This window comes from Trichomycterus rosablanca, chromosome 5 (assembly GCF_030014385.1).
Source record: "Trichomycterus rosablanca isolate fTriRos1 chromosome 5, fTriRos1.hap1, whole genome shotgun sequence".
Classification (NCBI taxonomy): domain Eukaryota; kingdom Metazoa; phylum Chordata; class Actinopteri; order Siluriformes; family Trichomycteridae; genus Trichomycterus; species Trichomycterus rosablanca.
The window spans coordinates 21,577,912-21,593,021 of NC_085992.1; the positions used below are offsets into that span (position 1 = coordinate 21,577,912).

The 15,110-nt window shown below is 39.8% G+C and overlaps 1 protein-coding gene across 3 annotated transcripts in view; it reads right to left on the bottom strand.

Moving 5' to 3' along the window:
* mertka (c-mer proto-oncogene tyrosine kinase a) overlaps positions 1-15,110 on the bottom strand; it is a 47,501-nt gene that overhangs the window by 13,554 nt on the left and 18,837 nt on the right. For all 3 annotated transcript variants that reach the window (XM_062995855.1, XM_062995854.1, XM_062995856.1), the window contains exons 9-13: positions 13,286-13,421; positions 10,264-10,414; positions 9,718-9,806; positions 8,093-8,188; positions 7,926-8,006 (exon numbers count right to left, since the gene is read on the bottom strand). In XM_062995855.1, coding sequence (XP_062851925.1) covers positions 7,926-8,006; positions 8,093-8,188; positions 9,718-9,806; positions 10,264-10,414; positions 13,286-13,421 — 553 coding nt within the window. The remainder of the gene's footprint in view (positions 1-7,925; positions 8,007-8,092; positions 8,189-9,717; positions 9,807-10,263; positions 10,415-13,285; positions 13,422-15,110) is intronic.

The window sequence follows — 15,110 nt, forward strand, 5'->3', positions numbered from 1 at the left end:
TCACTTGTAATTTCACAGTTGGACTATTGCAACTCCCACCTGGCAGGTGCTTCCATGTCCACTCTTAAACCCTTGCAGCTCATTCAAAATGCAGCTGCTCGCCTGGTTTTTAACCAACCTAAACACTGCCACATTACCCCACTGCTGCGTTCTCTGCACTGGCTTCCTGTAGCTGCATGGATTCAGTTTAAAACACTGATGCTCGCCTACAAAGCCAAAAATGGACCAGCCTCAAGTTACCTTCATGGTCTAATCATACCCTACTCTGTACCGCGCAACCTCCGAGCCACTAGTCTCGCTCGACTTGATCCTCCACCCAGGACTAGAGGAAGACAAGCATCAAGACTCTTCTCTGTTCTGGCACCCAAGTGGTAGAACGAACTTCCTCTGTCTGTCTGAACATCTGAGTCTCTTGCTGTCTTTAAAAAACGATTAAAAACCCACCTTTTTACTAAGCACTTAAGCTGACTTGTACTTACTTACTAACACTCTTTTTTATAAAAAAAAACCTTTGGTTTTAACTGGTTTTAGCAGATTTGTATTCCTGGACTGTTGTTTTACTTAAACAACAGTAATGAAATGTTTACTAAAGAAGCACTTCTGTAAGTCGCTCTGGATAAGAGCGTCTGCTAAATGCCGAAAATGTAAATGTGAGAAGATTCAGACTGAGACTATTGTGTCAGAAGGCAGAAATGACAAGATGAGTTGAGTATCATTTTGCATGGGAGTAGTAAGAAAAGTCATTGAAGGATATGACCTTACCAAAAAAGCAGAACAGAAAAGGACCAAGTACAGAGCACTAAAGGACACCATTTAAAAGAGTGCATGAAATGGATGTAGATCCCCTCCATGAGACCTAGTAGGAGCGCCCTTCCAGGTAGTAGGCCATCCACTACCATGCTGAACCAGTTATTCCAAGGTTGGAGAAAGAGGAAAAAAGAATGCTATGATTAAATGTGTTAAAGCAGTAGTCCCCAACCACCGGGCCGCAGACCGGTACCGGACCATGGGTCATTTATTACTGGGCTGCACAGAAATAATAAATAATTAGAGAATGCTACATCAGCAATGAAAAATTAGGGGTGTTATTTTCTCCTATCACCCCTAGGTGGAAACAGTGTCTCATTAAAGCAAAAAAAAAAGCTCATTTGTGAGTAGTACAGTTATTCTATTTTAAATCCCCCCGCCGGTCCGTAAAATTATATCTTACATGAAACCGGTCCGTGGTGCAAAAAAGGTTAAGGACCACTGTGATAAAGGATGCAGATAGGTCAGGGAGAACGAGGACAGTAATTGGCTGTGGGGTAGTTGAGGCTGAGGAGTTATTTAGCTGTTGAGGTACTTAGGGTTAATGGGTAATAGGCTGGGGGGTTATATTAGGCTGGGGGGTATTTAGCTGTCCACGTAGTTCTGGTTGAGAGAATGAGAGAAGAGGGACTGTGAGTGTGGTCTGTAAAAGTGGCCTTCTAGAGGTCTGTCCGAAAACCTAGTGAACTCTCTACATGGAAAGCATTTTACGTCATCGTACGCACGCTCCCGTGAAGAAGCCTGTCCGAATTCTTAGATGCCTTAAAATGCTGCCTACTAAGGCACCTTAATTCGAAATGATAATCTGCCTGAATAACAAGGGAGCATCTAATGCTTCTTAGCGGTGAAGGCAATCCCAGCATTCTGTGCGGCACAACTGTTCTCGCCAAAGATTTCAAATATGGCTGACCAATGCGGAGCATGAATGAGTTCTTTTCAAATGTAAATAAATTCTCAAAATTTTTAATTAGGATAAAAGTGTATGAGTGTCATTTATTTGCAAATTCAAACTTGTCAGTGACAATTTAACTGTTATTGGTACTTCGGTGCTTGCATGCTAGCGGGTTGTGCCGCCTCAGCCCATTGGTTTGAATGGCCTGAGGCTAACTGTGTTAGCTTAGTAAGCGAAAACTGCAGTGTCATACTATCGCTGTCTAAGTAGTGTGTCTGAATAACCTGCCTTATAAGCTCTTTACTTAGGAAGCTGCCTAGTTAGGCAGTAGACAGCAACGCAGCTTACTAGGTTTTCAAACAGACCCTAAGACATCAAAGAATCTCTGAAGGGTCTGGCTGCAGGCATGAACTCACAGCCTGACATGCACCAGCAGCCCATTCATGACTTTAGTGCCCCATTTGCCACAGAACCGGAATTACGTTGTGTTTGTTGATGTTTGTTAAAGAGGAGAAATGGGAAAAATACAGTGGCTTTTAGTGAATGGTTTATAGTATTTGTCAATCATATTTTAAAGCTAATGCACATTTTATTTAGGTACTAGAGTACTGTTTGCCCTGCCAATGCACTTTTCATCTTATTAGTGTAAGGGGTCGGTCCATGCCGCCGGTCACCAGCAGGGGGCCTGGGCGGCGTAGTAAAAGAGCATCTGGGAACAGCTCTCAGAACTCCTGTTCCCAGAAGCACCAGCACTGATTACTGCTAATCAGGAACACCTGTAGAGCTTTGTATAAAAGCTCAACTCAAACCACTGATCAGTACTGCACCTTTGTAGAGGGGCAGACGGTAAGGTACCCAGAAAAGAAAGAGAAAAGAAAGAGAAAAGAAAGAGAAAAGAAAGAGAAAAGAAAGAGAAAAGAAAGAGAAAAGAAAGAGAAAAGAAAAGAAAGAGAAAAGAAAAGAAAAGAAAGAGAAAAGAAAAGTAAGAGGAAAGAAAAGAAAGAGAAAAGAAAAGTAAGAAGAAAGAAAAGAAAGAGAAAAGAAAAGAAAAGAAAGAGAAAAGAAAAGTAAGAGAAAAGAAAAGAAAGAGAAAAGAAAAGTAAGAAGAAAGAAAAGAAAGAGAAAAGTAAGAAGAAAGAAAAGAAAGACAAAAGAAAAGACAGCTGAAACAAAGGAAAAATAATTATAGACTGAGATATTTCTTTAAAAGAAGGTTCAGCTTCTTGTCTCTTAAGTTTATTTATAAACTAAAATAAAAAAATTTTGTTAAGAGTGTTTCCAGCCCAGTGGCTGAGGATTATTTTGTGTTGGTTTGGTATCAGTATCTCCCTTTGTTTGAGCACACCATTGTCTGGCGTTTCCTTTGTTTGCCGTTCCCGCCTTTGGTGGTAAAGCACTGCTCTCTGGTTCCCTGAGTTGAGGGTTCGAATCCAGCCTCAGACACAAAAGTACACAAGCATACTCACTACACCACATACCTTGTTTTTTATTATATATTAGTTTCTATTCACAGTTTACCTCAAAAATAAATAAACCTAGAGCTCTGCTCTTGGGTCCACCACCCACCCTTCCCGTAACAATTAGTAATAATTATACTTTGTTGACTATAGTTAGCTAGCTAACGTTAACTTCAGTCATAGATGTTGTATGTTTGTCTTTTTTTAACATATTTAAACATATGGACATTTGAGCTTCATTTAAACAGTACTGAGAGATGGAGCTTATATAACTAAACAAATGAAACTGAAAAGAACACTTTCAAACTGAAGTTGTAAAATATAATAAACAAAAATGGACATTTATTGTGAGGAAAAAGTTTGGACACCCCCACATTTATTACTACTTAAAATGTCTACAATTAGAATCCGGTGCACCACATCAACTGCAATGATTAGACCGTCGTTAGAGGACATTAAAGTTTTATTTAAACATTAGACATTACTTTGGTTTGCTCTTGATTGTTGAAGTGAGTGATATCACCATGGTAAGATCTAAAGAGCTTTGTAGATGCATATGAGTCTGTTGTAAGGTTGTAGATGCATATGAGTCTGGGAAGGGATTTAAAACGATCTCAAAACAATTACAAATCAGCCATTCCACTGTCTGGAAAATAATTTACAGATGGAGAACATTTAAAACAACTGCCAACATGGCCAGGTCAGGCCGTCCTAGCAAGTTCAGCCCAAGAGCAGACCGCAAGATACGTAAAGAAGTCTCCAATAATCCTACAATGTCATCACAGGACCTACAGGTAGCTCTTGTCACATTTGATAGCAAGGCACATGCATCTAGCATCAGAAAGAGACTGCACAAGTTTGATTTTCATGGGAGGTGTGTAGGGAGTAAACCCTTGCTGTCTAAAAAAACATCAGGGCAAGACTAAAGTTTACCACAGAACACCTAGACAAAGACCAGGACTTCTGGAACAATGATGAATCCAAAATTGAATTATTTGGGCACAGTAACAGAAGACATGTTTGGTGCAAACCAAGCACAGCATTTGAGCACAAGAACCTCATACCAACTGTGAAGCATGGAGGTGGAAATGTCATGGTTTGTGGCTGCTTTGCAGCAGCAGGGCCTGGCAAGCTCTCCATTATAGAACCCACATTATACAACAGTTAGTTCCGACCTTACAATCTGATTGGTTAAAAAGCGTTCTAACCGTTCACACCGCCTTTTCACACCACAACTGTTTTACTCCGCTGACGCGTTGCCAGTGACGACAAGCTTCATGCACACAAACGCGCACGCAGGCGACACAGACTTTTTTCCTGATCGCGTTTTAAAACCGTTATCTGATTTACAATCTAGCGCACTGTGTAAATAACATAAATCAATTGTCTGCTTTACTGTCTAGTGCACTATGTAGTGAACATGAATGCGTTATCTGAAATACAATCTAGTGCACTGTGTAGGGAACATAAATCAATTGTCTAATTCACTATCTAGTGCACTATGTAGAGAACATAAATCCGTGATCTGATAAACAATCTAGTGCACTATGTAGGGAACATTAATGTGTTTGTTACGCGAACAGTTAGCTTAATAGCCCAGTTAGCAGCTCCTAAAAATTCTGTTATCACCCATATCCTTTGGTGTGTGCGAGAGGTTTTTTATTTCTTTTTTTTTCCCTTCGGAGGTTCTCGCCTTTTTCTTCTTGTTCTTCTTACCTCCCTGAAATGAGTTTTTGCAACTTGGTATTTGCTTTGTAGTGTTAAACTATATGCCTTTTTTAGCCTACTGTGTTAAGGCAGGGTAGGGAATTTTCATAGCAGCAACTCATTCGTTGAGGAACTACTTTTTGGTGGAAGGTATTATCAATATTAAAGCATTCAGGTCTTCTTTGATTTATTTTCTTGCTTTATTTTGTAAAAACTGTTGTATAAAAGCAATAGAACACTTGAGGTTGTGTGTTATCGCGAATAACATCACGGCTGTGATGATCTACGGCACTCGCCTTCTGCTCGTGCCTGCGACCAAATCGCAGCCGTGATGTTATTCGCGATAACACACTCCCTCTCGTGTTCTATTGCTTATATGAATTCTTCACTGTATCAGAGGGTGGAAGTGGACCATGCAACATGACAACGCCCCAAAACATTAACCAAGAAATGGCTCAAAAGAAAGAAGTGGAGCCCAAATTTTAATCCTATTAAGATGCTGTGGGGTGATTTAAAATGAGCTGTGCATGCAAGAAACCCCTCAAACCTCACACAGCTGAAGAAATTCTGAATGGTGGAGTGGGGTGTCCTAACTTTTTCACATGACTGTATATATACAGTATATATATATATATATATATACAGTGTATCACGAAAGTGAGTACACCCCTCACATTTCTGCAAATATTTCATTATATCTTTTCATTGGACAACACTATAGACATGAAACTTGGATATAACTTAGAGTAGTCAGTGTACAGCTTGTATAGCAGTGTAGATTTACTGTCTTCTGAAAATAACTCAACACACAGCCATTAATGTCTAAATAGCTGGCAACATAAGTGAGTACACCCCACAGTGAACATGTCCAAATTGTGCCCAAATGTGTCGTTGTCCCTCCCTGGTGTCATGTGTCAAGGTCCCAGGTGTAAATGGGGAGCAGGGCTGTTAAATTTGGTGTTTTGGGTACAATTCTCTCATACTGGCCACTGGATATTCAACATGGCACCTCATGGCAAAGAACTCTCTGAGGATGTGAGAAATAGAATTGTTGCTCTCCACAAAGATGGCCTGGGCTATAAGAAGATTGCTAACACCCTGAAACTGAGCTACAGCATGGTGGCCAAGGTCATACAGCGGTTTTCCAGGACAGGTTCCACTCGGAAGAGGCTTCGCCAGGGTCGACCAAAGAAGTTGAGTCCACGTGTTCGGCGACATATCTAGAGGTTGGCTTTAAAAAATAGACACATGAGTGCTGCCAGCATTGCTGCAGAGGTTGAAGACGTGGGAGGTCAGCCTGTCAGTGCTCAGACCATACACCGCACACTGCATCAACTCGGTCTGCATGGTCGTCATCCCAGAAGGAAGCTGACGTACAAGAAAGCCAGCAAACAGTTTGCTGAAAACAAGCAGTCCAAGAACATGGATTACTGGAATGCCCTGTGGTCTGACGAGACCAAGATAAACTTGTTTGGCTCAGATGGTGTCCAGCATGTGTGGCGGCGCCCTGGTGAGAAGTACCAAGACAACTGTATCTTGCCTACAGTCAAGCATGGTGGTGGTAGCATCATGGTCTTGGGCTGCATGAGTGTTGCTGGCACTGGGGAGCTGCAGTTCATTGAGGGAAACATGAATTCCAACATGTACTGTGACATTCTGAAACAGAGCATGATCCCCTCCCTTCGAAAACTGGGCCTCATGGCAGTTTTCCAACAGGATAACGACCCCAAACACAACCTCCAAGATGACAACTGCCTTGCTGAGGAAGCTGAAGGTAAAGGTGATGGACTAAACCCAACTGAGCACCTGTGGCGCATCCTCAAGTGGAAGGTGGAGGAGTTCAAGGTGTCTAACATCCACCAGCTCCGTGATGTCATCATGGAGGAGTGGAAGAGGATTCCAGTAGCAACCTGTGCAGCTCTGGTGAATTCCATGCCCAGGAGGGTTAAGGCAGTGATAATAATGGTGGTCACACAAAATATTGACACTTTAGGCACAATTTGGACATGTTCACTGTGGGGTGTACTCACTTATGTTGCCAGCTATTTAGACATTAATGGCTGTGTGTTGAGTTATTTTCAGAAGACAGTAAATCTACACTGCTATACAAGTTGTACACTGACTACTCTAAGTTATATCCAAGTTTCATGTCTATAGTGTCGTCCCATGAAAAGATATAATAAAATATTTGCAGAAATGTGAGGGGTGTACTCACTTTTGTGATACACTGTATATATATATATATATATATATATATATATATATATATATATATATATATATATATATACTGTATATATATATATATATATACACACCAATCAGCCAAAACATTAAAACCTCCATTTACCCTGTAGGAGCATTTTGTAGTCCTACAATTACTGACTGTAGTCCATCTGTTTCTCTTCATACTTTAACCTGCTTTCACCCTGTTCTTTAATGGTCAGGACCCCCACAGGACCACCACAGAGCAGGTATTACTCATACCAGCACAACACACACTAACACACCACCACCATGTCAGTGTCACTGCAGTGCTGAGAATGATCCACCACCCAAATAACACCTGCTCTGTGGTTGTCCTGGGAGAGTCCTGACCATTGAAGAACAGCATGAAAGGGGGCTACAAAAGTATGCAGAGAAACAGATGGACTACAGTCAGTAATTGTAGAACTACAAAGCGCTTCTATATGGTAAGTGGAGCTGATAAATGGACAGTGAGTGTGGAAACAAGGTGGTTTTAAATGTTATGGTTGATCGGTGTATATAAGAACATGAAATAACAGAATGTTGACTTTGTCTGTCAAGCCAACATAATGAAGTTGACCAGACAAAACACAAAATATTTTGATCTATACTATTGATTCATATTATATGTAATAAAAAAAAGAAAATGTAGAAAACACTGCACTGATTTTTTAAATCAGCATTTTCTGTACCGTCCCAACTTTTTCTGATATGGTGTTGTGTTGATACTGAAGGATGCCAGTCATTAAAAAAAAACAGATATTTCAAATATTCACAGATATGACTGTTAACACCAAATCAAAAGCTAGACTTACATTTCATTGTCTTAACAGCCACTTTTTCACTTGTTCCATCAGGCTGCTTTAAATAGCCTTCCATTACTGAACCAAACTCTCCTGTAAAAAGCATTAACAAAAGAGTTACACCTAAACACCAAATAACATTCAGAACTTGAGAAGTGGTTTTAATGCAAGAAACATACCTTCTCCAAGAACTTTTCCAATGGCCAGCAAGGTTCTTACTATCATTACATCCTGAAGTTTGGCTTGCAGTTCTTCACTAACCCCCAGGTTTGTGACTGTACAGACAGAGTTTTAATGTTGGGTTTCAATGTGGCTTCAAAGTAGATTTGGGTGTATCAGTCCTGCAATTTACACTTATTCAAAAATGCACTGCATAATGTACAGTGCTGTAAAGTATTTGACCCTCACCAATTTTCTTTTCTTTTTGTTATTTTATCCTAAAAGGTCATCTATCTGTGGAAACGTGTTCTGTGGAGTGACAAATCATGCTTCTCTGTCTGGCAGTCTGATGGATGTGTCTCAGTTTGGCGAATGTCAGGAGAATGTTACCAGCCTGACTGCACTGTGGCAACTGTAAAGTTTGGTGTAGTAGGGATAACACTATGGGGTTGTTAATCAGTGGTTGGCCTAAGCCCTTAGCAAACTCCACAAGGAAAGGACCTGCACTATTCAACCTGGAATGTTACCCACTGAGCCACTGTGTCATACAGAGGGAAAAAAATAAATAAATTAAAAACTAAAACAATATGGTTGCATAGGTGTGCATTCCCATATAATTGGGGATGTGGTTGTGTTCAGAATTAACCCATCACATTCAAATGCATGTTGAATAGTAGTCAGTGACACCTGCTATTAATTAAAGTGACTAATTAACCCCTTATAAAGTTCAACTGTTCTAGTAGGATTTTCCTGACCTTTACTTAGTTGTATCTTACAGCAAAAGCCATGATTTGCAAAGAGTTCACAAAGTATCAACACGATTTCACTGTTAAAGGGTATTAGTTAGGAGAAGGGTACAAAACATTTACAAGGCGTTACATATACCATGGAACACAGTGAAGACAGTCATCAACAACAAAAAAGAGCACAACAGTGATATAACCACAAACTAGATGTCCTTCCAAAAGTGATGAAAAGATAAAAAAAAATGGTCTGGGAGGCTACCAAGAGGCTTGCAGCAACATTATAGGAGCTGCACCTTAGCTCAGTGGTTAAGGTACTGGACTAGTAACAGAAGGTTGCCGGTTCAAGCCCCTCAACCTAGTTGCCACTGTTGGGTCCCTGAGCAAGGCCCTTAACCCTCAATTGCTCATCGTGTTCAGCTCATTGTGTAAGTCGCTTTGGATAAAAGCGTCTGCTAAATGCTGAAAATGAAAATGAAATGCACAAATTTCTTGCTAGTACTGGTTTTGTACTTCATGTGACAACAATCTCCCGTACTCTTCATATGTCTGTACTGTGGGGTAGGGTGTCAAGAATTAAGCCTGTTACATAAAACATTTTGCAAAAACCTGCATTGAGTCTGCCAAAGCATGTGTTTTTGTTTGATGAGACCAAGATTGAACTTTTTGGGCATAATTCCGAAAGGTGTTCCAAACCTGTCCATCACACAAAGAACACCCTACAGAAACTAAACCATGGTGATGGCAGCATTTTGCTTTTGGGCTGTTTTCCTTCAGCTGTAACTGGGGATTTAGTCAAGGTTGAGGGAATTACAAACAGTTCCAAAGTTCCATATATCCACTATATATCTGGATTAACTACATTCAGTTAAAATAAGTAGAAGCAAAGGTGTTAGACGTACGTGTGATTTCAATTGCAGATCGATTATAGGACCTCTGAGATCTGTATTTGACAATGGGTGGAAGTTCCTTTCCAGTTCCAAGCAACCTTCTGTAGGATGAACAACACAATGAGATCCACAGAGGACTGACAGCAACTTAATGACACAAGAACACCCCACACAGGACATTAAGAAAGTTTGAATTCAGTGTAGTTAAATGAAAGATGCTTAAAAAAAGTAAAAAAACATTGCTGCATGGATTTATGACACATTCCTATTGGAATCCTAAATAGTCTCCATATTTGGGAGAAAGGGGGTGAGAGAAAATAACATTCTCGTTTTATTAACAGGGTTAATTGCATCCCAACTGCAACATCCTAGGCAACCCTTACCTCATCACTACCACAAAAAGTGTTCATTAAAAGTATTTTTATTCTAAGAAAAAAGTGAATGTGGCCAGCACTTACAAAAAGTCACTAAAACACCCATTTAAAGTATTGCATAGTGCAAAATTCAACTTTACTTAGTGATGAAAGGGGAACAAGGAAATGTTGTATACAAACTTACCCTAGTCGGTTGTCTAATATCCGGCTACGAAGGCATATAGCTGCAAATACTACCAGCAACAGAAGGCAGAAGCCACAAACAATTCCAAACACAACATACCAAGAGTCTGAAGCAAGTGTATCTGGACTAAATGATGGGGAGATAGGAACATCTGAAAAACAAAAACAAAGCATCGATGCTACAATCTCAGCTAAAGCAGCAAATTTTAAAACGGTAAAAAAAGAAAAAAAGAAACCAGCTATATATAAATGCTCAGGTGGCACAGTGGTCTATTATGATCTGTAGACTGGATTCGGCCAGCCGGGTGTCTACACACACAATTGATTGGCCCCCTGTCCAGGGTATTCCTGCTTACTGCCAATTGTTAATAAACAAAGCACATACAGTGCCTTGCAAAAGTATTCGGCCCCCTTGAACTTTTCAACCTTTTGCCACATTTCAGGCTTCAAACATAACGATATGAAATTGTAATTTTTTGTGAAGAATCAACAACAAGTGGGACACAATCGTGAAGTGGAACGAAATTTATTGGATATTTTAAACTTTTTTTAGAAATAAAAAACTAAAAAGTGGGGCGTGCAATATTATTCGGCCCCTTTACTTTCAGTGCAGCAAACTCACTCCAGAAGTTCAGTGAGGATCTCTGAATGATCCAATGTTGACCTAAATGACTGATGGTGATAAATAGAATCCACCTGTGTGTAATCAAGTCTCCGTATAAATGCACCTGCTCTGTGATAGTCTCAGAGTTCTGCTTAAAGCGCAGAGAGCATCATGAAGACCAAGGAACACACCAGGCAGGTCCGAGATACTGTTGTGGAGAAGTTTAAAGCCGGATTTGGATACAAAAAGATTTCCCAAGCTTTAAACATCTCAAGGAGCACTGTGCAAGCGATCATATTGAAATGGAAGGAGTATCAGACCACTGCAAATCTACCAAGACCCGGCCGTCCCTCTAAACTTTCAGCTCAAACAAGGAGAAGACTGATCAGAGATGCAGCCAAGAGGCCCATGATCACTCTGAATGAACTGCAGAGATCTACAGCTGAGGTGGGAGACTCTGTCCATAGGACACAATCAGTCGTACACTGCACAAATCTGGCCTTTATGGAAGAGTGGCAAGAAGAAAGCCATTTCTCAAAGATATCCATAAAAAGTCACCTGGGAGACACACCAAACATGTGGAAGAAGGTGCTCTGGTCAGATGAAACCAAAATCAAACTTTTTGGCCACAATGCAAAACGTTATGTTTGGCGTAAAAGCAACACGGCTCATCACCCTGAACACACCATCCCCACTGTCAAACATGGTGGTGGCAGCATCATGGTTTGGGCCTGCTTTTCTTCAGCAGGGACAGGGAAGATGGTTAAAATTGATGGGAAGATGGATGGAGCCAAATACAGGACCATTCTGGAAGAAAACCTGTTGCAGTCTGCAAAAGACCTGAGACTAGGACGGAGATTTATCTTCCAACAAGACAATGAACCAAAACATAAAGCAAAATCTACAATGGAATGGTTCACAAATAAATGTATCCAGGTGTTAGAATGGCCAAGTCAAAGTCCAGACCTGAATCCCATCGAGAATCTGTGGAAAGAGCTAAAAACTGCTGTTCACAAACGCTCTCCATCCAACCTCACTGAGCTCGAGCTGTTTTGCAAGGAAGAATGGGCAAAAATTTCTGTCTCTCGATGTGCAAAACTGATAGAGACATACCCCAAGCGACTTGCAGCTGTAATCGCAGCAAAAGGTGGCGCTACAAAGTATTAACGCAAGGGGGCCGAATAATATTGCACGCCCCACTTTTCAGTTTTTTATTTCTAAAAAAAGTTTAAAATATCCAATACATTTCGTTCCACTTCACGATTGTGTCCCACTTGTTGTTGATTCTTCACAAAAAATTACAATTTCATATCGTTATGTTTGAAGCCTGAAATGTGGCAAAAGGTTGAAAAGTTCAAGGGGGCCGAATACTTTTGCAAGGCACTGTAAATAACAAATTCTTAACTAATTAAAAGCTTAACCTAAAGAAAATACTTTATATAATACTTTAATATAATTGCTATATCAACTATGTAGGCTTTTATCTGTATTTTTTCTTGAAATGCAAGATTACAATAATAAAAAACAAAACACTAAAGATGCATATACTTAGTTTTTTCACTAGTAAATTAGAAAAACACTAGACTAGTAGTAGAGGAACATTAGCTTGCTTCTATTTAAAACACACACTAATGAGCAATACTTTAGGACCAGCTGACTAAAATGTTGCCAAAACAGCTCTGACCTTTTAAGACATGGACTCTACAAGACATTTGAAGTCTCGTGGTATCTGGTACCTTGACGTGTCCTGAAAGCTCTTTAACTATTACATGTTGCAAGGTGGATCATCCTACAGTGCATCATGGTGTCTTTTGCGGGAAAACAATCGATATGTGCCATGCTATCAACATGATCTTGGAAAACTAGGACCAGCTGACCCTTTTCAGTTGCTCTAATAGCTACTTCCAATGCCTGTGCTTCTGTTGTGGGCAGGTATGGTGGTGGACATGAGTTAGCATGGACACTTTGCAGGGCCGCAACTACACAGTAGGGGAGTATAAAATTATTTTCAATTCAATCCACTGTAGCCCATTTGCTGGCCTGTACTAGGGCTGGGCAATATGATTAAAAACTCATATCTCGATATGCTTTTGAGAAGTGGCTATATAGGATACGATGAAAACCTTAACAATGTATAATGTTAAATTATCAGTATTTATTCGTAACATGAGGGAGCAAGCCGTATTGTAACTGTACTCATTAAACTGTATATCTGTTATATTTAAAATAATAATAATAAACATACGACAAATGCACACCCAGCATACAGCTTGTAACTTAAGGTTGGTTTCTTTCAACATTAAAACAATTTTATCTTTAACTTTATCTTTGTTAAAGTCACTCAGGTATTAGGGATTACCATGCACGTTTTGGTGGTTGATCTTAATGTTTTGGCTGATCTGTGTATTTATGTACTTACCAATCTCTGGGACAAAGAACCAATATCGAGAGCTTTTGACTCCACAGCCTGTCTGTGTGCAAGCCATTACCTCCACACTATACGTGGTGTTGAACACTTTTATTGGCATAATCACTTCCTTAAAGATACTCCGAATCTGTGGATAAATAGGTGCAGGTTATTTTAAATAATTCAGACTAATGATGAAATACAATTTTAGAGCTATAGAATAAAAAAAGACTTTATCATTAATTTATTCACTACCTCCTTTACCACCGCTTTATCCTGGTCAGGGTTGAGAGGGGTCTGATTCATTGGACAAAGGGCAGGAAACACCGTGGTCACAGGGCGCGCACACACACAGCAATTTGTGTGTGGCCTGACTGCATGTATTTGGACTTGTGGGAGGCAACCGGAGCACTCGGAGGAAACCCACATGGACACAGAAGAACATACAAACTCCAAACAGACAGGACATGAACCCAGGACTTGAAGGACAGGGAATTGAACCCAGGCCCTTCTTGCTGTGAGGCAACAACACTGCCACTGTACCACCCTCAAGACTGATCATTATTTACTATTTTTAGTAATACTGTGACCATATAGAACTTCTCAACCTTTAAAAGAAATAGGTTCATTATTTGGAAAGGTTGTATGTTGTCAACAGTCATACTTCAGTCACAAGAGAAGCATGGCAAAACACAATGTGACAAACCAAAAGAAGAATAAAAACTTCTTATCCAAAGCAGTGAACAACGGGTAAAAAGGAAAATACGTGATCATGTGACAGAAACATGATTCAGCTGATCAGTCACATCCAAACCACTGTTCCTTTTTTTTCCACAAATCTGCTGACAGCATAACTACTAACACTGTTAAAAGCGTCAAAAGACATGCATATCATGACCAAGCATAAAAATGCCGATTTTGTACAATACTTCACTGTAAATTGATTTATTGAGCAGGTGTCACAGGGCAAACCAACTGCAGTGACGCACATTTCCAGGTAGTGATGCGCCAGTCATGTGAGTGAATGTCTTAGAAAAAGGCACACTTTGCATTTTACTTTTACAATAATATGTATGGATGGTCATTTAAACTTCCTTTGCTTAAACATCAAAGGCCTAAGACTAAGACAGACAGACAAATGTTCACTTGTAAACTAGTGGTCTACATTTAAAACAATAACCATGCCACAAGTCAAGTCACTCCGATCCCATTTTCACTATTCTGATGTTTATTGTTAATACAGTGGTACCTTGAAACTCGACATCAGTTGGTTCTGGGAGTGGCGTTGAGTTTTAAAGGCGTTGAGTTTCAAGGTATTTTTTTTTATAACGATGTCTGGGAAACCTGTTAATGCGTTCCATGGTCCCGTGGAACTGCATATACGTATTTTAGGCAAATGTAAAATAATGGGATGGTTTTTGACACTTATACTGTACACTAACAGTAACACAAATATATTATCAAAAGCACTGAAATACAACTGAAAAACAGTTAAACACAATAAAACCTGCACTTTACTTTTTTATTGTTTCCTTACGCTTCTTAATCGTGGAGATGCTTGATCTTGGAATACTGTATTCCGTTCAGTAAAGGCACATTCAAATGAGAAGTGGCACAATAGCTGTTGCGCTGGCTGTGCACAAAGCTTAACGTGACTTTTTGTACTAAAAAAATGAGGGATTTCATTATTGAAGAGAACTTTACAGTAATAATTAAGAGAGGTTTAGTTTTCATATGTCATTCTTTTAATACTTTAAGTCAAGTTATGCTTTTTTTTTAACTATAAGAGTTTTAGACTCTCGGAAAAGCTGATTCTTACTATTTTTTCAGAACCCTG